The following is a 25,350-nucleotide window of genomic DNA, read 5'->3' as shown; positions in this document are numbered from 1 at the left end:
CTGGCTCTTCGGCTTGGAAACGGAGATGAGCACCGCAACCCTAGAGTCGGATTCAACTGGCTTTCGAGCAAGGAAACCTTTTCATTTTTATCTGCTTTAATATTGTTGTATGTTATAATATACTTTGATACGCTCAAGCGCTTTGTTCTATCGGTCTGTGCTTCATTTGTTTAGATCATCTCAGGACTGCGTTCTCCATCGCATACGTATAAGCGCAGATACAATCAGGAAACGAAGAGATCTTCCTCATAATTCTTTATTCGGTTTATACACCCGTTCACACATGCCATTTTACAAACTCGTCTCTTCGCACATCCTGACTGGAACATTGTAATGCCTGTCGTCTTCGGTGATCAGGGTCACCACCGGCCAGCCCTCCTCTGGGCCGCTGGGATAAAGAGCCAGGAACTCATCCGTGCCGTACTTGTACAGTCGGTAGACGTGAAGGGAGTGCTGCAGCGTGTAAGCCAGGAGGAACATTTCCACCTGGGCAGGGAAACAAAATAGGGGCGTTAAATCATCATCCCTGTGCTGAGAAGTATCTGCCCTGGCTGCCCGTCCATTTCTGGGCACAACGCAAACGCTCGAGTTCTGGCCTGCAAGGCCACACATCGCTCTGGGCTCCCTTTCCTCCAGTCCTCCCCATCCCCCCCCCCAGTTAAGGTCTTCCTCAGCCAAGCCCTTCTTCCTGGGCCCCCACCTGCAGAGGTGAGGCAGGGAGCAAACGGAGACGGGGCTCTTTCAGTGGTGGTGCCATGCTCTGTGGGGTGCGCTCCCCCTCGAGGCTCACCTGGTGCCTGCCCTACTCTTCTGACCGCAGACCAGAAAAAGCAGGGGCAAAAAGCAATGTAACGAGAGGGCTGATCTTTAAACCGTTTTTACAAATTGCCTCTTGTCGGAGGATCACTACAGGCCTCCTTTCAGCTACCAAACGGTTCTTTCTCGGCCGGCTTTTAATCTGTTCGCTTTCAATGACTTTATCGCGTCTCCTTTTGTGAGCTGGCTCTATAGCAGGTCTCTGAAAGAGAAGGCATCTAGCGGGTCTGAATAAATGGTTATTAGAAGGCCCCGATGAGGCGTCGGCTGCCCTGGTAGGGGGGCATGCGAACAGCACCCTGCAACCCCAGCAGCCAGGTCTCCTTTTTAAAAAACTGGAGTTGTCCTGGTCAGCTGGGCTGGAAGGAAAAAAGAGGTAAACTCAATCTACCCTTTCTGCCACCGAACAGCTACAAGCTGCAAGCTTTACCTGGAGTCAGGCTTTCATGCCCAGGGTCCCTGCGGCTATTCGTAGCCCCTTTCGGGAGGCAGGCGTTTGGGCTTCGGTCCCTGGGTAGAGGCCTGAGTGCGCACCCTTTGCTCTGCTGGATCGGGGCCCTGCCAGTCTATCTTGTTCAAAAGCTGACGGGGGAAGAACTCCCTTCTGCGCCAGGGGAGGCTGAGTTACTCCCATGGCCACGTTACGTCATTTTGGCCTGACGTCCTGGAGTGATACCGGGATTAAAGCCGCTGCTGTGGGTTGACCAGCACCTGCCGCTGCCTCAAACGCTCTCCAATGAGACGAAAAAGGTTCAAGGGATAACTGCAAACAAACACTGAAATCCTAGCAGTAAGAATCCCCCCCCCCAAATATACCCACATCCTCTCCAGAATGTGGGTGAACCAAACACCATTTCTTAAAGTACCTTTTATCAGTGTTCCCTCTAAGCTGAGTTAGTGTGAGCTAGCTCACAATTTTTTAGCCTCCAGCTCACAGATTTTTGTCTTAGCTCAGGAAGAACGGCTCCAGATCAAGCTAATTTATGCAGCAGCCAAATCACTGGCTCACAACTTTAATGCCAGTAGCTCACAAAGTAGAATTTTTGCTCACAAGACTCCACAGCTTAGAGGGAACATTGACTCTGATTCACTTAAACATTTACTAACCTTTTACTGGAACCCACAACTAACTGCAGACGCAGGCCAGTCCCAGCCAGGTATCGTTTACCTACCACCACCCCGGGCTCATGTCTAGTGTTCCCTCTAAGCTGAGTTAGTGTGAGCTAGCTCACAATTTTTTAGCCTCCAGCTCACAGATTTTTGTCTTAGCTCAGGAAGGAGGGCTCCAGAGCAAACTGATTTATGCAGTAGCCAAATCGCTCGCTCACAACTTTAAAGCCAGTAACTCACAAAGCAGCATTTTTGCTCACAAGACTCCACAGCTTAGAGGGAACATTGCTCATGTCATGTGCTGAACCCTAACCCATCGACTACAATTCCACAGGGAAAAGCTAAGGATTTGGTCCCCAGGCCTGTTGACAAGCAGGAGGCTCCATCGGGTTCCTCTGGACTGGCCATGTTCCGACCGTTGCCTCCTTCCCTCCAGGGCCTGAGCCCTGCCATGCCTTTGGCGGTGACCTGGCGCTGCCTCACCCTCAGGATGCCAGGGCTCCCGCTGCTACAGGGGGAGGCCTCCCAACATCCCAGCGCGTGGGCGGCAGGGGCCTCAGGCACTGGCGGGAGGAAATGGGTAACCCAGTAAATACTGAAGTGTTTTAACGTGTAACACCCAACAGGAGGGGAGATGCAGGTGTCCCCTCTGCTAAAAACCAGGAGCGTTTCATAACATGCAGTAAAGTGCTAGAGAGTCTCCAGACATCTGGAAATGACATCAGCACAGGCACACACACACACCCAATTCCCTCCTGGGGCAACCGGAAGGAGCCGCCGGCAATGTTCCCTCTAACCTGCAGAGTCTTGTGAGCAAAAACTCTACTTTGTGAGCTATTGGCATTAAAAGTTGTGAGCAAGTGATGTGGCTACTGCATACATTAGTTTGCTCTGGAGGCCTCCTTCCTGAGCTGAGACAAAAATGTGTGAGCTGGAGGCTAAAACACTGTGAGCTAGCTCACACAAACTCAGTTTAGAGGGAACACTGGCCACCAGCCGCCTGGCCAGAGAGTGATCCAGGCCCCTCAAAACATCATGACTGCGCAACACCGCAAAGTAGCCGGTCCGGGTAATTCTTGGTGTGCTTATTTGCTCCCCCAGTTGGCTTTCTAGAATCAGGCCCCCAGGTTTTGATATTGGTATTTCCCATCTCTCAAAACACTGAGATACCAAAAAAGCATACTCAGAAAGAGACTACTGGTATCTTTTTCGTTCAGTTTAGCATGTTTTCTTTTCCAGTTGCATAATATTTCTTCCCCAACTGTATGGCAGCTTTAGAACACACAACTGACTAAGAGACAGAAGGCATTATGAGGCGGGTCAGGCAAGGGGCCCAGCAATGAACATTTCAGGTGTGCAAATTAAAAAAAAAAAAAAAGGAGGATAAAACTTTTACGGACCTAACTGTCAGCCATGCTGCCATGATGGTTCAGGAGGCCATCGGCTTCCCTTTCCTGTGTACTAAAGGTAAAGGTTCCCTTGCTCGAAAGCCATTCAAATCCGACTCTAGGGTTGCGGTGCTCACCTCCATTTCCAAGCCAAAGGGCCAGCGTTGTCCGAGGACGTTTCTGTGGTCATGTGGCCAGCATGACTAAACACCAAGGTGCATGGAACGCTGTTCCCTTCCCACTGAAGTGGTACCTATTTATCTACTTGCAATTTCTTGCTTTCGAACTGCTAGGTTGGCAGGAGCTGAAACTAGAGACGGGAGCTCACTCCGTCATGCGGCACGCTCGGGTCTCGAACTGCTGACCTATTGACCTTCCACAGCCTGCAGTTCAGCATCTTAACCACTTGAGCCACCGCAGCTCTGTGTACTAATTACTGCTAAATTCCTTCTGTGCTTCTTCTCTGCTGTAACGCTGTTATCTCTAAGATGTGCAGGTGGTGTAGTGTCTGGCGCTGAGGGAAAACCGTGGGAGCGCTATCGGTTCCCAGCTTCGGCTCTAACGATCTGGGGCTCCTTCTCCCGCACACAGGAATGTGGCTAATTGGCCTATGGAAGGGGGGGGTGCATACGAATGCCCTATATCCCATTATGCTTGTAGGGGCGATGCCATTCTTAACAGTGCTTTTGTAAACGCATCTATAGCTCTACAATAAAGTATTACCTTTCTGATAAGCGTGTACTCAGTTGTTGGCTGTGGGTTCTGACACTAACATGTACCGCTTAATGTATATGAAGTGCTGCTTTAGGAAGTATTTTGTCTAAAGGTAAAGAAGCCCAGTGTTTGAGTAGCTTGGCCAATGGAAACTATTTGATACTTCCAGGTGGGCAGCTGTGTCAGTTGTTAGCAGCTGAACAAAATCTGAATCCAGAAGCACCTTAAAGACCAACAAAATTTTCCAGGTTGCCCACTTTTGTGAGCCAACCCTTCATCGGGCACGTTGAACTCCTTGCTTAACCCTGTTCCTGCCCTGGGAGGTGGCCTTCTCTCAGGTCACCCATTTAATTCATTAGGGGGAGAAGCTGCCCCTTCCGCACACCTTCCAGCACACGGCACCCCGTGAACAAGGTGGGCTTCAGGCAAAACCGCAAGGACCGGGGGGCTTACTTGCTCAAGGCCTCCTGTGTGCCCAAGTTGGTTCAAGTGGTTCTTCATGAGCTGGAAAGGGTCGCTGGACGTGTCCCGAGCAAAGAGAAGCCAGGAAAACTCCGGCACCTCCAGCCCCTTCTGGTTGTCTTCGTACAACTTGACGGCCGTGTTGAGCATGAGGAACTTCACAGCTTCGTACAGGCGATACTCGTCCTCCTCGCCGGCAAAAAGCTCATCGCAAGCAGCTTGCCTCTCTGCAAGGGTCTTCATTGCACTGATGCTTTCCCACTGCAGAAGGGATACATGGCGCATAAGGAGAATGGTGGGACAGGACACACCCTTCTGGGGTAAAGAACTGCCATACTTTCGGAAAAAGTGGAGTTTGGCTTAGGGGGGGAAACCCAGTCTCAGGCCGGCACTTAAGGCTGGGTCTGAGAGCTGAACCAGCAGATCGGATCCAGTGCAACATTTCCACTGGCTCTTCTGCACGGGCAACCACTTCCCGTGAGCTAAACTTATATCCTGACTTGCATTTCCACGTGTGCAAGATCTTGTGCAACCAACTTCTGGGCACTATAAAATACATACACACACGAGGAAAGTGGCAAGTACTGGACAAGTTCTTACATCCACAGAACTGCATTAAGTCCATTTATGTTTCCTCTCGTATCTTGCTGGATCCAGGCCAGTAAGAGTACCAAGAACTGATGATTCAGTTGACTAATCAATGGAGGCCAATTTTTAATTCGTGGGACCACTGTGAGTTTGGTTTATTTGTATAGCAGGAACTGAGAAGGCCATTTGTACTATTTTCTTTAAGGATCAGAAGTTCCTGCTAAACCTCAGAGCCCTGCCCTTTCAATAGCTAACAGAACAAAGTCTGGTTCTGGGGGCACCCTGAAGACCCACAAAGTGTAATTCTGGGTAGAAGCTTTCGTGTGCATGGCGCACACCAAAGCTTCTACCCAGAATTAAACTTTGTGGGTCTTCAAGATGCCCCTGGAACCAGACTTTGTTCTGTTGCTTCAGACGAACACGCCTATCCCACCAATGTTCCCTCTAAGCTGTGGAGTCTTGTGAGCAAAAATTCTGCTTTGTGAGCTACCAGCATTAAAGTTGTGAGCAGGTGATTTGGCTGCTGCATGAATCAGTTTGCTCTGGAGCCATCCTTCCTGAGCTAAGACCAAAATCTGTGAGCCGGAGGCTAAAAAAATGTGAGCTAGCTCACACTAACTCAGCTTAGAGGGAACATTGCTACCCACCTGATTCTAATATCTAACAAAGGTATGTATAAGGTTTTGGTGACATACACATTTCAATTTCCTTGATCGACTGGTGATTCAGCTAATTGAGTGATCACCAGCTTTTCAAACACTCACTTGACTGAGAGCCCTAAATGCTTTTACTTTTCTTGTTGATTTAATAGGTAAGGCATTCAACTAGGGGTGTGCAAAAAAAAAAAAAAAAAATTCGGCCCATTCGGAATCGGCCGAATCGAGCAGAATCAATTTCGGCAGGCATAAAGACTCCTGCATGTCAATTTCGGCAGTACCAGAGATTCAGGAGTCTTTCCGCCAGCCCAATGTCAGTTTCAGCCCCATTATATCCTATGGGCCATTGAAGTCAATGGGGAAAACATAGGGTTTATTCTGTGGGCTGGAGGGGAGGGGGTTTAAGGGAGAGGCTCCAAACTCGCAGGGTAGCTGCTGGAGTCTCTCCCCAAGATACCCGCCACATTTCAGGAGCATTGGACCAGGGGGTCCAATTCTACGGGCACCCAAACAGGTTGCCCCTATCCCCTCCATTGTTCTCTATGGTGGGGAAAAGTAACTTTTTTCCCACCATAGAGAACAATGGAGGGGATAGGGACAACCTGTTTGGGGGCCCATAGAATTGGACCACCTGGTCCAATGTTCTTCAAACTTGGTTGGTATCTTGGGGAGAGGCTCCAGCAGCTAACCTGCGAGTTTGGAGCCTCTCCCTCCAACCCCCTCCCCTCCAGCCCCCAGAATATACCCTATGTTTTCACCATTGACTTCAATGGCCCATAGGATATAATAGGGCTGAATTAATTTGGCGGCAAGCTGATTCAGATCAGAGAATCTGAATCAGCCTGCAGCAGCCCGAAAGGGGTCCGAATGGGCGAACCAAATGCACATCCCTACATTCAACGATGCCTATGGAAACAGATCTGAGCTAATTCCCTGTGCCAGCTGAGCCTTCATGAACCAGCAGCGACCACCTGCCTGCCCGGAGCACAGTTCAATCTAGGCTGCTCACATGTGCTGAACACCAGAACGAACAGACTCTTGAGTACGCAGGGAGCCAGCCCCACGACCACGCTGCTGAGGGCAACCCAAAAGACACACGGTCTGGTCAATGAGAACTGCTAGGATTCCTGCCTGGCAGACATCAAAGGGAAACATCCTCAGATGTTATCCCAAGAGTTGCTTCGTTTGGGTACAAGCATAACCAGTCCCTTCTTCCCAATTTGATATCCCTCTGAGACAAATGCCTGGCTCAGGGACACACACAGAAGCCCCCTAGACAGAAATCCTCGCATGCGGGAATGCAGGTGGCTTCAAGCTCTGTGCAGCCCACCTGTCAGTGTGCGGACTCGCCACATGAGGAGGGAGAGCAGGCATGAGCACGCTGGCCCTGCCTCCCCCCCCACACAAACAGGCGTGACCGTGCATCATCTGCTCCACACAGTGCGAATGCTCAGGGGACCCGCCTGCGCACATTCCGCTCCCTGTTATCGGTGAGGCTGTGCGTGCAGGTACTTCTTCCACATGTTTGCACCCTGCAAAAGACTCGACAGTAATGCAGAGGCCCGTGCCCGTGTGCACTCCCCCTCCCCGTGCGGGGAGTGAGCGTGTGCAGGGAGTGACGTTTCCTTCTGCTAAACAGACAACCTCCACTCTGACTGCCCCTCAGTGGAAGGAGGAAGGGGATCCTGCCCTCAGTCTTCGGTGGCCCTTGCAAAACACGCATGGGACCCGCAGCCTCAGAGTCGGCATCAGAACGGGGGGGCCTCCTGAGCCAGGGATTGAGGGCCGCTCTCAGCATTCCCCTTCTGCGGCTGCAGGGACGGATCCCGAGGGGCAGACCGCACACCCAAGGCTCCTCCTGGGCACGGATACTGGCCCGGCTGAAGGAACCCTGCCCAAGGTCCAATTACTTCTCAAAGGGTTGCTAGTTTACCGACAGCTTACGCTAACTGGCCATACAACGAATTAAAGGATGAGCGTGCAGCTTCCCCAACCTTCTGCTTTAACAACAGCAAGCACCCTTTGATTTCTTCAGTCCAGTTTTCTGCCTTCCCGGTTAGTTTTTGCCACTCCGCGATCCAGTCGTATTTGGCCATCAGGTGCTCTGGTAGCTGAAATTAGTGTTACAGAAGGAGTAATGTCAGCATTTGGAAAGACAGCGTGGCACCTAATGGGTCACACATTACTGAGTCAAAATATCCTTCATCCCTGCCACTGGGTAGCCTATCCAATGGGACGTGGCCTCTGGAAGCCACCTTGGATGCCCTTTTAGAATGGTGGGGGTGGTATGGGACCCTGGCCCAGGCACTTCTGCTGGCTTCTAAATTCCTAAATACTTGAGACACTCCCTAGGGCTGGCAACAGAACCTGAAGAACCACCTAAGAACATAACAGAATAAGAGCCCTGCTGGATCATCTAGTCCTCCATCCTGTCTCACACGGTGGCCAACCAGTTCCTCTGGAGGGCCAGCAACAGGGCAGAGAGGCCGAGGCCTTCATAAGAATATCAGAAGAGCCCTGCTGGGTCAGACCAGTGAGGGTCCACCTAGTCCAGCCTCCCGTCTCACACAGGGGCCAGCCAGTTCCTCTGGAGGGCCAACAGCAGGGCAGAGAGGCCGAGGCCTTCCCCTGATAAGGACATCAGAAGAGCCCTGCTGGATCAGACCAGGGAGGGTCAATCTAGTCCAGCCTCCCATCTCACACAGGGGCCAGCCAGTTCCTCTGGAGGGCCAACAGCAGGGCAGAGAGGTCGAGGCTTTCCCCTGATGTGGCCTCCTGGCTCTGGGATTCAGAGGCTTAGTGCCTCTGAATGTGGAGGTTCTCCTGCTCTGCTAAGGTATTCGGTTTATCATGGGGAGGACTGGAAGCAGGAGGCCTACCAGCATCAGGTCCTTGTTCCGGAGCCAGTCAGGAAGCCGGAGTGTTTGGCTGAGGGCTTGAAACAACGTCGCCCTGACTGCACAATAATTGTCCCCTCGCACTCTCCTGATGGAAACGAACCTTTGTGAAACGGCTTCATAGCCCTAGATTTGAAAAAGCAGAAAATATTTTAGCTGTGCACACAACTTGTTATTCCCGGTCTATTCTTTCCCTCCCACTTTAGAAGCCTCTAAAATGACTTCTAGCCACCCCCCCCCCCCCAATTTTTTTTAAACAAAGAAACAAGGATGTTTTGTCAATACATGAAAGGGCGTGTGCGTGTGGAGGGGGAGGGAAGTCTTTTATTCCTGCCATCTTCTCCCACCTACTGTAGCTCTGGCCGGCTTAGCCAACAGTCGAACCCTTCCTCATTGGCATTTAACACCAAGGCCATTTCAGGGGGCTGCTGGTGGTAACCAGCAAAAAAAAAATTCAATACGTCTGTTTTATATCAATTGCTTGTCTCAGTCAGAACTTCACATAATTAGAAGATCAATAGTTATAGTTTTTAGGAATAACTGAAGTACACCAAAATGCATAATTATAAGTGGCAGACCTGCAAAGGCTTGTGGGGAGCATCTCATTTTCCTGGTACCCTCCCTCCCCTAATGTTTCCTCCATAACCTTTCCCTTTTGTCTGACGTCTCTCCTTTCCGCATACCGGCCAACCTATCTTTATCTTCGGAATCCCCTCCTTCTCTCCCACTGGCGGAATTACCAAGTCCCATCCTGTCTGTCTGTCCCCCGTGAGTCCTCCTTCATCGGGGACATGACAGCAGAAGGGGCCGAGAGTTTTCCCAGGGCTGTTTTGGCCTCCAGGTAGCAGAAACCCAGTCTTGGGAGGCTCAGCAATATTGCTGTGGTGCCTAGCAACCTCCAAAATGGCCACCGAGAGCTTGGTGAGCATTTTTCCTTAAAGCTACACTGTTTTTTATTTGGGGGAGTTTTAATCCGCCAAATTTATTTTTTTAGCTCTCAGATTTTTCAGTAAACCTCAGTCTGACTTCAGGTTTGTAGATGAATCTCCCCTAACGGTCTCTAGCTCCGTTCTACAGATCTGTTGATCCACAATTAGATAGGATAGAAACCAGGGCTCTTTTTGTAGAAAAAGCCCAGCAGGAACTCATTTGCATAATAGGCAACACCTGACTGCAGGAACTCATTAGCATATTGGGCCACACCCCTGACAGCACAGTTCATTAGCACATTAGGCCGCACCCCCATGTTACCAGAAGTATGGTCATCCAGCCACACCCACCTTTTGCTTGTTATTGTTTACCTTGTTTGTTGTCAAAACCCAGGGCCTTTTTTTGGAGCAGGAACTCCTTCGCATGTTAGGCCACACACCCCTTATGTAGCTGTTGGGTGTGGCCTATTATGCTAATGAGTTCCTGCTGGGCATGGCCAACTTGGGAGCCAGCCGGAACTCCGTTCCTGTGCGTTCCAGCCCAAAAATAGCCCTGATAGAAACAGTTTTGAAAGGCTGATTGTTTCCCCCCCCCTCTCCTTATGCACTATGCTTGCTTATAGTAGTTGAAGCCCAGAAAAAATATCACAAACACAGCTGTTAGAATGGGTGGAGTTTTTCCTGGTACAGAACTATGTAAAGTCAACTGTCCTGGCTGAAATGAGGTTGTTGTATTCATGCAAATGTGAGTGGGCTCCTTATGGTCAGATGGCTCTAACTCCTAACAATCCTATCTAATTGTGGACCAACAGATCTGTAGAACGGAGCTAGAGACCGTTAGGGGAGATTCATCTACAAACCTGAAGTCAGACTGAGGTTTACTGAAAAATTTGAGATCTAAAAAAAAATATTTGGCGTTATGAAAGAATGCAATGAAAATATCAAGGTGTAATAACTTAAAAGAAAATTGTTATAAGATGATGTATAGATGGTATATGACACCCAAAAATTTGCAAATATGAATAAATATGTCAAACAAATGTTGGAAATTTAAAAAGATAGAGGGCTCATTTTATCACATGTGGTGGACTTGCGAAAAAGCAAAACAGTTTTGGGTTGAGATTCATGCAGAAATGGAAAAATTGTGAAAGGTAAATTTAAGAAAGAACCAGAAATTTTACTTTTGGGGCTTAAAATGGAAGAAGTCAATATGGCAAAAAGGACATTGATGTGGTATATGATCACAGCTGCCAGAATGACTTATGCACAATGTTGGAAACAAGATAAGGTTCCTGAAGTTGGGGACTGGATCAAGAAACTACTTTTCATGGTTGAAATGGACAAAATGACAAGGAAACTTAATAATCTGGAAGCAGAAGACTTCTTTGCAGACTGGAAAGATTTTAAAGACTATTTGTAAAAGTATTGGGAAGTAAGGGACAATTTATTTTGCTTTGATAATTATTGAAGGTTAAAGGATATTAAAAATAGATAAAGTTATAAGAATAAAAAATGGAGGGATAAGTTACCTATAGATATGAGTAAAAAAGGGAGGGATGAAGAACATCTAAGAAACGAACAGGAGGTTGGAGCACTGTGGGAAGCCGAGTAGGGGGAGGGAAAGGGAGGAGGGTAGGATGTATAACTATGTAATGTTTGATTTATGTTTGACTTTGTTTATTATATCCTAATAAAATGTTTTCAAAAAAAAATTGGCGGTTTAAAACTCCCCCAAATAAAAACAGTGTAGCTTTAAGGACAAGGAGTTTTTCCTGGTACAGAACTATGTAAAGTCAACTGTCCTGGCTGAAATGAGGTGGTTGTATTCATGCAAATGTGACTGGGCTCCTTATGATCAGATGGTTCTAACTCTTACAATGATATGTCCAATTTTAATTCAGAAAAAAAGTGTGCCTTGGCAATCCTAACTTTGAGAAACCCCACACTGATATACAGAAGGAATACTATTGTCAACACTGGGGTCTAGATACTACTCCTTTAGACATAAATCCAGTTCACATTTATAACTTCTGAAACTATTACAAAGATAGGGAGATCAGACCTTTCTCATGCGCTTGGCACTTGAAGTGCTTCCTCTCCATTCCTTCTGGCAATAATCCATGATATCTACTTCTGGTGCAACACTTAGTTTATTTTCTGGGGAAACTGTTTGCAATTAAGACAAGAAAATGAAATTTAGTGGGGAGCCCTGAAACAGTTCTTTTGCGCTCTAAAGAACACAGTCTGTGTGCATCCACATCCAGAAACCCCAGCCCCTTTTCTTCTGTTTCGGGAACCCCAGGGTCGCTCAAATTTGGTAAAAGTGAGAGTCCATGTACAAAACATCAGTAACCCATCTAGTTAAACTTTACACTCGGTCTGGTCACTTTGTAATGATTCGTGGCTGTCAGTTCCCAGTTAGCCAACTGTGTCTCTCGCAGAGGGGGGACTGGCCATGTTACTGACAGGGAGACTTCCTGGTGGGCCACGGCCCTAGAGGGCCCCTAGGGGCCAGGAGCAAAAGCAGAGTCAAGTTCTGCCCACTCTGCCAGAGCCTCAGAGGTCACTTGGCTTAGACCCTCCCTTGGCAACTGGTATTGATTCGCCAGTTCTGTTCTCTCTCCTACTGCTGCTAGTTTTCAGGAGGGAGCAATGGATGGCCTGTAATATCCATTGCCTGCACCATTGACTGGCCCCTGCAGCCCTGGCTTATGGTGCCACAGGGGACACGCGGCTTGCTCCAGGGCCATTTTCCTGTCCCAGTCTGTTCCTCATCTTGCCCGTGTGGGGGATGGGCATAAGAACAGGGCTGGGAGTGCGGGAAACGGTGCCCTCCAAAGCATGGCAGAAAATCTTGTTTCTGACAGTGGCCTGTGGGATGCAACAGAGAAATCTGGTAGGTGGCGGTCAGTTCCAGGCATTCTGAGTGTCTCTCCTCTTCTCTCCACATCCCAACGGTGATGCTGGGAGATTTTTTCCCTCAAGAGGAAGGCCTCAAAATGTTGACTTCCAGTGTCCTCATCTCTCTCTCTCTCTCTCTCTCCTCCCCCCTCCCAGCAAGGCTTTTGGGTAACAGGGAGTAACAGCTGAGGTAAGGTTTATTTGTCTATTATATAGCTATATGCTACTGCCCTTTTAAGACATAACCAAGTAGCATTCTGGGGAAGGAGATGGCAGTTACCAGACTTTAGTACTGACGTGACTGACAATGTTGTAGCTCATGTTTGGTGTGTTCAGAAATAAAAGCCATGTTTACTAGAGTTCCTTCCTCCTCTCCCCCCAACCCTTGCCGGTTCCCACTTCCTCTGAGGAGAGAGGGACCAGATCCCTGCAGAGACATGGTGAGAAGCTTCTCGGGGGTTTGTGAGAGTGTGTCGGAACACAGACTCACCTCTGAGAGGCGTCTGAAGAAGTGAGCGGTGACGCACAAAAGCTCCTCCACTGCCACAAATTTTGTTAGTCTTAAATGTGCCACCGGACTCTTTCCTACTGCTACAGACAGACTAGTAGATCTATATCTACATCATGTTCTATATTCTTCGGCTATCTGAAGAAGTGAGCCGTGACTCAGGAAAGCTCCTCCCCTGCCACCAGTTTGGTTAGTCTGGAAGGTGCTCCTGGACTCTTGCCATTTTCCTGCTGCTACAGACAGACAGACACGGCTGCCCATCTTGATCTACCTGAGAAGCAGTGTGGGCTACAACGGGGGTCTGCTGGGGCACACGTGGCCCGTATGTTTTAAGCTGCGAGAGGGAGCTCTTCCTTAACAGCTTGCAGGATTGCCACAGAAGGCCAAATTGGCTGTTTGTGGCAGGTTCTTGCGCTGCTTGAACAACTCTCTGCTACTGTCCTGTGATTGACCTGTGATGTGAACATGCCTGAAGCAGTCCTCCTGGAACAGCTTTCTTGCTGTTTCGTATGGCTACCATCTTCTAAGCCCTTTCAGGCACTGGGGACAAAGTCAGCGCCGGCTTAGAAAAGTTCCCGCCACTGAGACTTCTGATTCGGCTGGAGGACACTAATAACCAGAGAACTTTTCTAGAGCAAATTAATATCCTCTTAAAGAACGACGGTAAATTTCATATGAAGGTTTGTATTTTTGTCTGGCACTTAGTGTTCCTAAGTGGGCGAGTGCAAGCCCCCCCCCCCCCGGATCCACACCCCTCTTCTGGGACAGGCAACTGGAGGGGGGAGAGAGGAGAGGGTCAGAGTTCCCCGGAGGGCCCGGCTCCCCGTCCCCGCTTTCCGTATCGTCCAGCTAAGGCATCACGCCGTGCACAAGTAGTACTGAAATGTACCTGAAGTGCCTGCCCCACAGACAAGCCACTCTTTCTCTCTCTCTATTTCTTCCGCATCTCGGTACATGTCCTCCTCACTGAAACAACATTGACACACATCATAGCTTGTTTTCAGTATCATGACGGAGTTCTAACTGCCAGCCGCCTCAAGCAGGACGCGGAAGAGGTGGCAGAGAAAGAGTCGACTGTTACGTAACTGCAAAAAAGGTCTAATCCACCAATATCCATTTTGTCCAAATGATTTCTGCTAGAAAACTGATACTGAAAGGCAATGTAATTCAACAGCATATTCATCTAAGGAGCCTCAGAAAAGAAAAGAAAATCTATCTTGCAAAGATTCAAAATAACATCATCAGAGTAAGTCATAAGTTTAAAAGACACACCTTCCCCCCTCCCCCTTGAGGCTATGACAGCGATGACAAGAGACGGAGGCCTCCTGGATTAGGATGCATTCTGCTGGCGATGGCAAAACCTTTGGGATTCTACAAAAGGAAAACAAAAGTCTCATTAGGTTCAAAAGCAAGCTAAAGACGTTATGCCCTTAAAAAAAAAAGATCTTAATATTTTAAATGCAAGACCCACTATTTTCCTAATCTTTTAAAAAGACAACTTTTGAACATGCAGATAACACCCAGTGAAGTCTCAGAAGGTAGAAAGGGAGGCCCCGCTGGTGGATCTCCTGATGGCACCTGGGTTTTGGCCGTGTTTGATCCAACATGGCTTCTTATGTCTGGGGCAGTGATGCTCTGTATTCCTGGTGCTTGGGGGAGCAGCAGTGTGAGGGCTTCTGGTGTTCTGGCCCCAAGTAACGGACCTCCTGAGGGCACCTGGGTTTTGGCCACTGTGTGACACAGAGTGTTGGACTGGATGGGCCACTGGCCTGATCCAACTTCTCTTATGTTCTTATGTGGTAAAGGGGCAGGAGCCATGCATTTGTAGCTCATTGTTCCGCTCTGCTATTAGCAGAGACATGGGAAATCATACACAGCAAGCAGGTATGTGCATTATCCGGAACTTTGGCTGCCAGACTTCCTTGGGATAGAACTTAGGTTACTTTAGGGTAGCTGTGTGCATTCGGTATTTACCGAGCCGAATAAATACCCAAATAATGCCTTTTCAGCAATTTTCGGGTATTTACTAAGCCAAATACCAAATCAGAGCATCTATTCAGCAGCTGGACAAAGATTCCTGAATACTATCTGGCTTTATTCAACTCTTATTCGGCTCCATTATACCCTATGGGGCCATTATACTCAACGGCAAGTCTCTTGGGGTATATGCAGTGGTCTGGGTGGGGGAGGAGGTTTGAGGTAGAGGCACCAAATTTGCAGCATAGCTGCTGGAGCCTCTCCCCAAAAGGACCCCCAAGTTTCAAAAAGACTGGAACAGGGGGTCCAATTGTATGGGGACCCAAAGAGGGTGCTCCCCAACCTCCATTGTTTCCAGTGGGGAAAACCAGCAAGAATACAAGAACGTCCCAGAGAATCTCTGCAGCAGAAAGTGTGTGTGTGTGTGTGGGGGGGGATGTCTGCAAGGCCAGCAGCAGAACCAGTGACACTGGGGCAACGCCAAAACCCAAAAGGACTAAGGTCAAATCTGAGAATCTCTGTAGAAACTAAGGGGGTATTTCAGCAAGGACAGCAGAATCAGTGCAATGTACTAGTGCCCAGCAAAGGAGCCCACCTACTCGTGTCCAGCAGCAGAACCCAGTGCCAACGTTCCAGTGCCCAGAAGCAGAACCCAGTGCCAATGTGGCAGCAACAGAACTAACCAATGTGACACCAGAGAATCCCAGCAGGGTTTTTTAAAAAAAATTTCTTGGCAGAAACAAGGGCAGCAGAAACCCATCAGAACACTCAAAAGTGCGGGGTGGGCAGGCCACCCACACCAAGGCCAGCCCAATACACAGAAGTCCAGTAATGTTGAGCTGGCATTTGCCACAATGCCACAGGGTACTGCTGCTGGGCACCAGTAGGTTGGCATTGGGTTCTGCTGCTGGGCACTAGTACATTGCATTGGGTCTGCTGTCCTTGTAGAAACGCCCCCCTTACTTCAGTGGTTCTCAGATCTGACCTTAGTCCTGTTGGGTTTTGGCACCACCACAGTGGCACCGGTTCTGCTGCTGGCCTTGCAAACATGTCCCCTCCCCACTTCACTTTCGACTGCAGAGATTCTCTGGGACATTCTACTGGGCTTGTACAGCCTTGCTATCCCCCCATTGGAAACAATGGAGAATGGGGGCACCCTCTTTGGGTCCCCATACAATTGGACCCCCTGGTCCAATCTTTTTGAAACTTGGAGGTGCTTTTGAGGAGAGGCTCCAGGAGCTGCGCTGCAAATCTGGTGCCTCTACCTGAGACCCCCTCTCCCCCAGTCCACTGAATGTACCAGAGATTTGCCATTGAGTATAATGGCCCCCCATGTGGCCATGGTGGCTCAGAGGTTAAGACGCTGAGCTGCAGACCGGAAGGTCTGTAGCTCGGCAGTTCGAGACCTGAGTGCTGTGTGATGGAGTGAGCTCCTGTCTCTGGGCCCAGCTCCTGCCAACCTAGCAGTTCGAAAGCAAGAAATTGCAACTAGATAAATAGGTACTGCTTCGGTGGGAAGGTAACAGTGTTCTGTGCGCCTTGGCGTTTCGTCATGCCGGCCACATGACCATGGAAATGTCTTCAGACACCGCTGGCTCTTCGGCTTGGAAACGGAGATGAGCACCGCCCCATAGAGTCAGATTCAACTAGCTTTCGAGCAAGGGAAATCTTTACCTTTTTACTATAATGGCCCCATAGGGTATATAACAGAGCCAAATATATTTGGTATTACCAAATATTTCCTGAATCCGAATATAATGCTGGTCCTGGTATTTGGGAATATTCAAGAATGCCGAATAAATTTGGCTCTTTTATACCTGAATCTGAAAAAAACCAAATGTTTTTTCCTTGCACACCCCTAGTGTACACTATGGCCAAAATGGAGGGTGGTGAAAGTTTTCACTTCAGTAATCTTGCAGTTTTTTTAAAAAGTGGTTCGTATAAGACTACACAAAGGATCCACAGAGAGCTCCACATGGACACAACGGAAGGGGCTTTGATCTGTCTATGGGATTTCCCTGATTTGGCTTTGGGTGGTTGTAATAGTTCTGGATTCACAGATAAAGACTTCCAGAAAGAGCAATGCCTTAAAATATCTTCAATATGAAGAGCAACTAAAACTTTTTAAAGTCTCTAAACTTTGTTCTAGAACAAATTACGGTCCTGTGATCTTGGGGCAAGTCTAGAAGAAGAGAAGAGAAGAGATTGGGTTTATACCCCATGGCCCTTCACTACCCAAAGGTGTCTCAGAGCGGCTTACAAACTCCTTTCCCTTCCCCTCCCCACAACAGACACCCTGTGAGGTTGGCGGGGCTGAGAAATCTCTTGACAGAAACTGCTCTTTTTCAAGAACAGCTCTTGTCAGAACTATGGCTTGCCCAAGGCCATCCAGCCAGGTGCAAGTGGAGGAGTGGGGAATCAAACCCGGTTCTCCCAGATTAGAGTCCGCGCACTTAACCCCTACCCCAAACTGGCTCTACAAGAGGGTGTCCAGCAAGAGGATTCCCTGGCCCCAATGAGTGGCTTTTCTTAGGGCTGCTTTGGGGAGAGGAAGTCAACAAATCCCAGGGCACATACAGAAGCAACCTCAGGTGTCTTTGGATCGTGTCCAATGGATTTAACTAAATGTAGGTGGTGGCTTTAGGGAAAACGCTCCGACAACTGGAGATACGTAAGCCCAAATTGCTATCAGATTAAAAAAAGGAAAAAGTGCCAACATTAGACAGAGAAGTACTTACTGCAGGCCTGGTGAGTAAACTGCGAGGAGGTCGGGGGGCACAGTTGCACCACCACCATCAAAATGCATGCTAAGTCATCCTACTGGGCAGGAGGAGACAGCGATCTGTGAGGGGCGGGGGGCTTGGAAAAATAAAAAAGGTCGCTTTTAGGTAACTGTGCTCTGCTGAGCCTTTCCAGAGCCTCAGCCTCCAATGCCTCCAGACTCAAGGCTGCATTTGCTGGAATGCAGCTCTTTGCTATCTGGCTGCTCAGTATATCTGGGGTTTCTTTTAATCAGAATAAGCAAATAATGATCTATCTTGGCAACTACCTGTGCCTTACAACACTGATCGAAGCACTGTGCTCTGATAGTTCTCTTCAGTGACCAGTTTGGAGAGCCAGTTTGGTGTAGTGGTTAAGTGTGCAGACTCTAATCTGGGAGAACCGGGTTTGATTCCCCACTCCTCCACTTGCACCTGGCTGGATGACCTTGGGCCGGTCACAAGCTCTGGCACAGCTGTCCTTGAAAAAGAGCAGTTTGTGTCAGAGTTCTCTCAGCCCCACCCACCTCACAGGGTGTCTGTTGTGGGGAGGGGAAGGGAAAGGAGTTTGTCAGCCGCTCTGAGACTCCAAGTGAAGGGCGGGGTATAAATCCAATCTTTTTTTCTTCTTCCTCTTCTAAAAGCAGCTGTAGAAGAAGAAGGAGAAGAAGAGTAGGTTCTTATACCCCACTTTTCTCTCCTTTAAGGAGTCTCAGAGTGGCTGACAATTGCCTTTCCCTTCCTCTCCCCACAACAGACCCCTTGCGAGGCAGGTGGGGCTGACAGAGGTCTGAGAGAACTGAGACTGGCCCAAGGTCACCCAGCAGGCCTCATGTGGAGGAGGAGGAGGAGTGGGGAAGCAAACCTAGAGTCCGCCACTCTTAACCACTGCACCACGCTGCCAGTTCTTTTAAACACTTTCTGCAGCTGACGAGGGCGGTGCAGGGCAGCAGACAGGGGTCATGGTTTTTATACATGTTACCAGGGTTTAAAGCGTGCAGCTAACTAAACAGCCACGGGAAATTTAACCCCCTCCCATCTATTTGTTAGAAAGCCATTCATCAATACATTTAACATTCTGGCCCTGCTCAGGAAACTTTTCTCTTTAGGATTGGACCCAGCAAAAGGTCGGGGGGAGACACCAGGTCTGGTCCACAACCCAGTCTAAATGTGCAACATTCCCAATTGCGGGAGACACGATTTGTTCTGGACTCTGCTTTAGGTATAGCTCCAAAGGGAAAACATTGTATGCACAGGGGCCCTACAAGAACTAGATCACTTGTGAATGAGTCCACAGAAATGATTAGATCACAAAATCGTTTACTAGCCCGCCCACTCACATATATGTTAGTAATCTGTTCATCTAGATGAGAGAACCATTTAAAAAAAAAATCCCTGCTTGCCTACCTAGATGTGATCTGGCGAGTAGCTATTTACAAGTCTGACCTAAACAAGTTTTCATACTAAAGGCACGGAAAGCATATTGTATTCAGTGAAGTACAGTCCCCCTGCGACAGAGGCTGCTTGTTCATGAGTAAAACACTGAGGAGAGGCACCGTGACCTGGGTCTCGTCAGATCTCAGAAGCTAAGTAGGGTCGGCCTTGGCTAGTACTTGGAAGAGTGACCTCCAAGGAATACCAGGGTTGTGAGGCAGGAGCAGCAAACGGCAGGTCTGGCAAAACAAGTCTAGCTCGCGACCGAGTGGTGCATAATGCTGAAAGAGCTAGAATGTCTGGCTCCCATACAATCTTAGGATCTCCTGGCTATTTTACACATGATGCCATACAATGATTATTAATTCTTATTATTGAGGAAAGGTGCTTCAAACAAACACACCAACAATATTCTGACACTGTGATTTGCTAAAGGAGACTCCCACAGGCACCAACAACCCGACTGCTGCTTTTGAGATGACTAGAGACATCAAGGATTGATGAATACACCATGTGGGTGTCTGAGTGCTATCAGGAGTAACAGAACCCCAGCCCCGGGCCCCCCCCCCCCCCCCCCCGTGACAGCTGTAAGTACTGCTTCCAGACTAGAGCGCTCTGGGACTTCTTCCTATCATCTCCACCACAGAGGTCTTATCTGAAAAAACCAACTGACTGGGTAACACCTCTGTTTTGCATGTAACACAGGATGCAAAGAGAGAAAAACAGGAGATGCCTGCAAAAATGTTACTCCTCTTGCTGGGGACACAAAGGGAAGTCTGTATTCAGACTTACAGGGTTTGATCAGAGAGAAACCAGGTAGATACTTAAATCACACTGTCTGCCACCTGAAAAAATAAAATAAGACTTTAAAGTTGGTTTTCTAGGGGTGGGATCAGATTGTCGTCCAGCGCAAAGCGTCAAGATGAAGACCGCACGATTGGCTGAACAAATTTATGGGATCCAGCCCCCCCGGCCATACCTGTTCGGTATATCATTAGGCTATTGACCACAGTTGCTGCAAGATGAAAAAGTGTCAGAGTAAAGCACAGAGCCTGTGGACCTGCCAGAAAGGAGTCTGTATTACCATCTGCGCCTTCTAGTACAGAGAAATCCAGCAAAAAGGAAGGGTGGGGCAAACAGAAGCAACTAGGACTTGAAAGGGACTGGCCAGCTCTGGCTAACTGCCCACCCAGCCATCCGTGCGGACACACGTGCAGCATTAAAGCCCCGTCAGGGCGGACACTGGAAGAGGGGCAACTGGGCAGTGGGAGAGGAGAGCGCCTGTGCTCCCAGGGCGGGCTCCCAGTCGGCCAGCCATCGTCACCGGGAGCCAAACGGCATCCGCTCCAGGCCACCACGTTTCAGTGTTGTTTCTGCCCAAGGAAGGATGTCACGGGACACGGAAGCTGGCTCCTCCCTCCAGGGCACCACACTGTGCCACCTACTATGTATCAGGAAGAGAAAGCAGACAGTTCAACAGCATCTGAGACAGAGTGCCTCAGCCAAACGTTGACACGAACTCACTAGTCTACGGAGGATCCCACGGGTGAAGAGACGGCTGACGGTTTTACGTCACCCTTGCTGTAATTCTCTCGGCTGGGTCGAAACGCTGGCAGGACTTCTGTTCGAGGCCTCTCCGTAGGACATGGGCCATCTTCTTTGGCCACTGAGGTAGGTTTTCCTTTGCGGCTGGTGCCTGTGCTTGACAAGTTCTTGTCATGGGGAGCGTGTTTCTCTTTTTTACCTCTAGTCAGCCGTAGAGGAAACACGCTCTTTTTGGGCTTTTCGTCCGTGGTCGATGAAGGGCTGGATGCTCTCCTGGCTTTGTGCTGCAGCATCCCAGGGCTACGATAAAAAGAGATGGAAAGACGTTGTGAGTGCTGAGTATGGGGCAGTGATGCTCTGTCTTCTTGGTTCTGGCCCAGCCGGATGACCTCCTGACACCACTTGGGTTCTGGCCACTGTGTGGATGGGCCATTTGGCCTAATCCAACATGGCTTCTCTTATGCTCTTATGTCTGGGGCAAGTGATGCTCTGTCTTCTTGGTGCTTGGGGGGGGGGGCGGCACGGTGGGAGGGCTTCTGGAGTTCTGGCCCTGCTGGTGGACCCTCTGATGCCACCTGGGTTCTGGGCACTGTGTGACACAAAGAGTGTGGGACTGAATAGTCCAGGGGTGTCAATCATGCGGCCCAAGGGCCACATCCGGCCCCCCACGGGAGTTGTCTCAGGCCCACAAGCAACTGGCTACCATCTGCTTACTTCTCCCTCTCTTGCTTTCTTCTGTGACACAGCTTGCTTTGCCAGGCTCTCTCAATCACACAGCAGAGCCATTCTTTGTACCCAAAACTTGGGGGGGGGGGGTGAGTTTTGTTTGGCTCGTTATGCCAGGGCTCTCCTGGGTACAACTGGGTTTGCCTCCCCTTTTTCACTATATTCAAGCCCTCATGATCCAGCTTTTCTCAGTAGGAAAACAATGTGAACTATTTAGATGAGGAATAACAACAAGCCAGTGAGGTGGATTAGGCTGAATGTTTGTGTCCAGACTAAGTTCACCCAGTTTATTTCCTTTCCAGACTGGGGATTTGGAACCTAGACTTCCCAGATAATAGGCTGATATATATTGCTGTCTCTCTATTCTTACACTGCCACATATTAGTTGTAGGTATTCTCTGGAGAAGACTATAGTTTTGGAGAGAAACAGCCCTCAGCCTATGTCATGGTGCCTTGACATATTCTTGATCACCACACAAAGGAACTTGTGTACAAAAGCTCACAATGCCCAGCCATTTCATGTTTTCCTCTGGGTCTTAGGCTCAAAGCATTGACCATGAGATTTCTGTAGTGAATGTCGAAAAATTAAAAGTAGGTTTGCAACTTACAGATACGCACCTGAACAACACTTGAACAGCATACTCAAGATTGCTACAGGACAGACATTGACTCCAGATTTTGACGGAATAATTCAAAGCAAGAGGAGTCAAGTTATCGGAGACTGTTAAATAAGCAAAATGTTGCAAGAGTGCTAATGCTTTAAGCATGTTTTATTTTAAGTTTTAAAAAAAATCTTTGTGTTTGTGTCCTTTATAAAGTTTATATCTCTGCTACCTGACATTACATTTACGACACACATGGCCCGGCCCGATAAGGTCTCATTTATGTCAGATCCAGCCCTCATAACAAATGAGTTCATCACCTCTGGAATAGGCACTGGCCTGATCCAGCATGGCTTCCCTTATGTTCTTACGTCTGCGGCAGTGATGCTCTGTATTCTTGGTGCTGGGGGGGAGGGGGAAAGTGGGAGGGCTTCTGGAGTTCTGGCCCGGCTGGTGGACCTCCTAATGGCACCTGGGTTTTGGCCACTGTGTGACACAGAGTGTTGACTGGATGGGCCATTGGCCTGATCCAACATGGGCTTCTCTTCGTTTTTTTGCTATTATGAGTGCCTATAATCTCTCACCATGTTAAGTTAGGCTAGTAGAAGTTGTTATGCATGGAAAAATGTAGCAGGGGGAGCAAATCCGCTCAAATTTGGCTGCCTAAGGGGGTGGTGAGCTCCCCCTCACTGGCAGTCTTCAAGCAGCGGCTGGACAAGCATTTATCAGGCCACAGGTGTCAAACGTGTGGCCCACACAGGGCTCAGAACCAGCCCCCAAGCAACTTCCTTCTCCTGCTGCCTTTTCCAGGGTGGCTGCTGCAGCTTCACACCAGCTTCCTTCCCCCCCCCCAGATCCCTCAGTGGCTCTTTGCTTCCTGCCTGTTGCCTCTTCCCCCCCCCCAGACAGAGATGGAGAGAGCTTCGTGGCTGCTTCGTGCTGGAGAGACACAAAAACAAGCCTCTTTCTCTCAAACACACACAGACACACACCCGCTTCTGCTTCCTTCTCCGGGGCTGCTCCTCCTGTTTTGGGGGGAAGGAGGAAAGAGAGAGAAAACCGAAATTGGAGTCCCATGACAGTTTTAAGACCAACAACGTTTTATTCCAGATATAAGCTTTTTGTGTACAAGCACACTTCTTGGGTGGGTGGGTGGGAGGGAGGGTGGATTCTTCTGACAAGCACAATGTACACTGAGGAAATTATTTTGGCTTATTCTGAAAAGTTTAATTTTTTTTAAAAAAAAGATTGGATTTCTCTGTTCCTATCTGGAGCTATTTTCTTTCAAAAAGATCCTGATCAGGAATTAGAACACATGGATTGGTCCTTATATCTTGGACAGTGGAGTGATTTCAGATGCCAAATGATAATAGCGCACATTGGTAACCAGACAGGAAAACTAGGTCTCAGTTCAGTCCAGGAGGGTGCATTCTCTTGCGCTTCGTTATCAATTGCAATTCAGCAGTCCCTCTTTCTAATCTCCCTTTGAAATCCCTTTGTAAAAGCACTGCTGCTCTTAGGTCAGCAACTGAATGTTGTGGTTTCTAATGTCAGACATGTTCGTTTATTCTCTGCATCCTCCTGGATGGAATTGAGACCTAGGTTTCCCATCTCATTACCAACACTGGTATCTCCACGCTCCCTGATGAACACACTTGTACAATCTATGTGTTTGCAAACAACATCCATTTCCGTGTGCTACGGCACTATGAGCCATAGTTTCAGGAAATTTCAAAGTCTGGCTGCTGCATTTTATTAAATATTTGACCTACATTTCTCCCCTCGTGAGCCCGAAAGTTTTCTCTCCACTTGAATAAAGGTTCCGAGTTCAGTCATCCTGAAAGTTTAACCCAGCTATCTGGGGAACACTTGCTCATGCCTCGCCCACTTCACAAGAATCCCTGCATGCAACTCAGCAATAAACTGGAGCTACCAGATTTCCATGGCGGGGTGAGGTGGGGGAGGTTGTCCCAAAACAAAATGCAGGCCTCCGATTACAGTCAGAGACTGAATGGCTCCGTGCAAGATTAGGAAAGATTAGGAAAAACTGCATCTGAGAGACCTTCAGAGAGGAACTACTAGCCCTGCAAAGTGTCACGGAATACAAATCGGAGCACCTACTCAACACGGGAAAATCCCCCACAGGGCAGCGGGGCTGCGGAAAGCTTGTTGTTCCTCATACGAAATTTGCAAGTGGGGGGAGGGGAGGAAGATGGGGGAGAGTGCTAAAACATGGGAAGCAGATTAGAAAACAAAAAGCCTGTTGAGAAATCAAGTCCGTTGAAGGAGTTCTCAGAACTGCCTAATCATAATATTTGAAATGCCATAAAAATGAGCACCAAGAATTATCAACATGAGCATTGGAAAAAATTTTGGTCCCTTCGGAAGGCTTTAGATGTTACACAGCAGCTAATTTTGGTTTTCCAACTTCTCTCCTTCCATGTCCCAGCTTTATGTCCTCCCCAACCCCCCTCCTCCAACCCCCAGCCCTTCTCTCCAACGGGAACCGAAAACGATGTACAAGGTCCTCTTCTCCTCCACCTTATTACAAACATGCATCTTGCCACTACTGGTGTGCTGCTTTATGCTCCGCAATACATACTCGGTTTCTCTTGCCGAAGAGGAGGACTTACCCACCAAGGGAGGCTGGTTCCTGGCTGGTACAGAGCCGGAATCGCTTGGTGCTGTCTGTCAGAGCGGAGACGCCAGCGCTGCTCGCGCAAACCTGCCTTTCGGGACCCGATTTCGGCCCAGCCGGTTTGGCCTCCTCGCCGGCAGCAGCGGAAGCGGCGGCAAGCCCAGACTTCCCTCCGTTCACTGGGGTGCGCGGCGGCTGGGTCTTCTCCGAGCTCATCTCCAGCAGCTCTGCTCGGTCACCTCCGGCCTGATGCTTCTGAAAGGGGGGGGGGGGAGAAACACACCTGTCCCCATGAAAGGCGCTGGGGGATTCCGGGCCCTACCCTGGCTAGTAGCGATGGACACAAAACCTCGAAGGCGCAGGAGCCGCAAGGGCCATGCCCACCGACTCCGCTGGGCATGCAGAATCCCCCCCGGTTCGGTCCCTCCAGCGGCAGGGGGAGACGGACGGGGAAAGACCTCCCCTCCCTCTGCCTGGGACCCCCGGAAAGCCGCTGCCGGTCCGGGCCGACAAGACTGACCCTGACGGGCCGCGGGTCGGAGTCAGTCCGGGGCAGCTTCAGGGGTCCCTCGCGCCACACCTGGCTGGCCACATCTGGATGCAACGCGCTGCAGACGGGGGGGGGCGGCGGCGGCTGCAGCCGCTGGGAGGAGCCCCGTCCCTTGAAGGCGGCGCGAAGTGACCGGCGGCGGGGGGGGGC

General features: G+C 49.3%; 1 protein-coding gene across 2 annotated transcripts; it reads right to left on the bottom strand.

The window, feature by feature from the left end:
* Positions 1-240: 240 nt before the first annotated feature.
* OTULIN (OTU deubiquitinase with linear linkage specificity) lies at positions 241-24,891 on the bottom strand. Of its 2 annotated transcripts, XM_015416180.1 has the most exons (9): positions 24,646-24,891; positions 23,005-23,037; positions 20,664-20,984; positions 13,859-13,935; positions 11,623-11,726; positions 8,614-8,757; positions 7,729-7,845; positions 4,482-4,751; positions 241-486 (listed from the first exon to the last, which is right to left on the bottom strand). In XM_015416180.1, the coding sequence occupies exons 1-9, from the start codon at positions 24,864-24,866 to the stop codon at positions 292-294; spliced, it is 1,482 nt and encodes a 493-aa protein (XP_015271666.1). In that variant the 5' UTR covers positions 24,867-24,891; the 3' UTR covers positions 241-291. The 2 variants fall into 2 exon arrangements, with proteins under 2 accessions (XP_015271666.1, XP_015271667.1); XM_015416181.1 differs by lacking the exon at positions 23,005-23,037.
* Between the last annotated feature and the right edge of the window lie 459 nt (positions 24,892-25,350).

The sequence above is a fragment of the Gekko japonicus genome, unplaced genomic scaffold (genome assembly GCF_001447785.1).
Source record: "Gekko japonicus isolate JY-2015 unplaced genomic scaffold, Gekko_japonicus_V1.1 scaffold502, whole genome shotgun sequence".
NCBI lineage: Eukaryota > Metazoa > Chordata > Lepidosauria > Squamata > Gekkonidae > Gekko > Gekko japonicus.
This window is presented reverse-complemented; position numbering and strand designations above follow the sequence as displayed.

Bases quoted from the DNA above. Each gene is read 5' to 3' on its own strand.
- OTULIN (XM_015416180.1), bottom strand. From the start codon at position 24,866: ATGAGCTCGGAGAAGACCCAGCCGCCGCGCACCCCAGTGAACGGAGGG. The intron at 23,038-24,645 runs GTAAGTCCTCCT...CCCCCAAAACAG, and splicing joins GAACCAGCCTCCCTTGGTGG to GAGGAGCAGCCCCGGAGAAG. The intron at 7,846-8,613 runs GTAGGCCTCCTG...CACTAATTTCAG, and splicing joins GGAACAAGGACCTGATGCTG to CTACCAGAGCACCTGATGGC.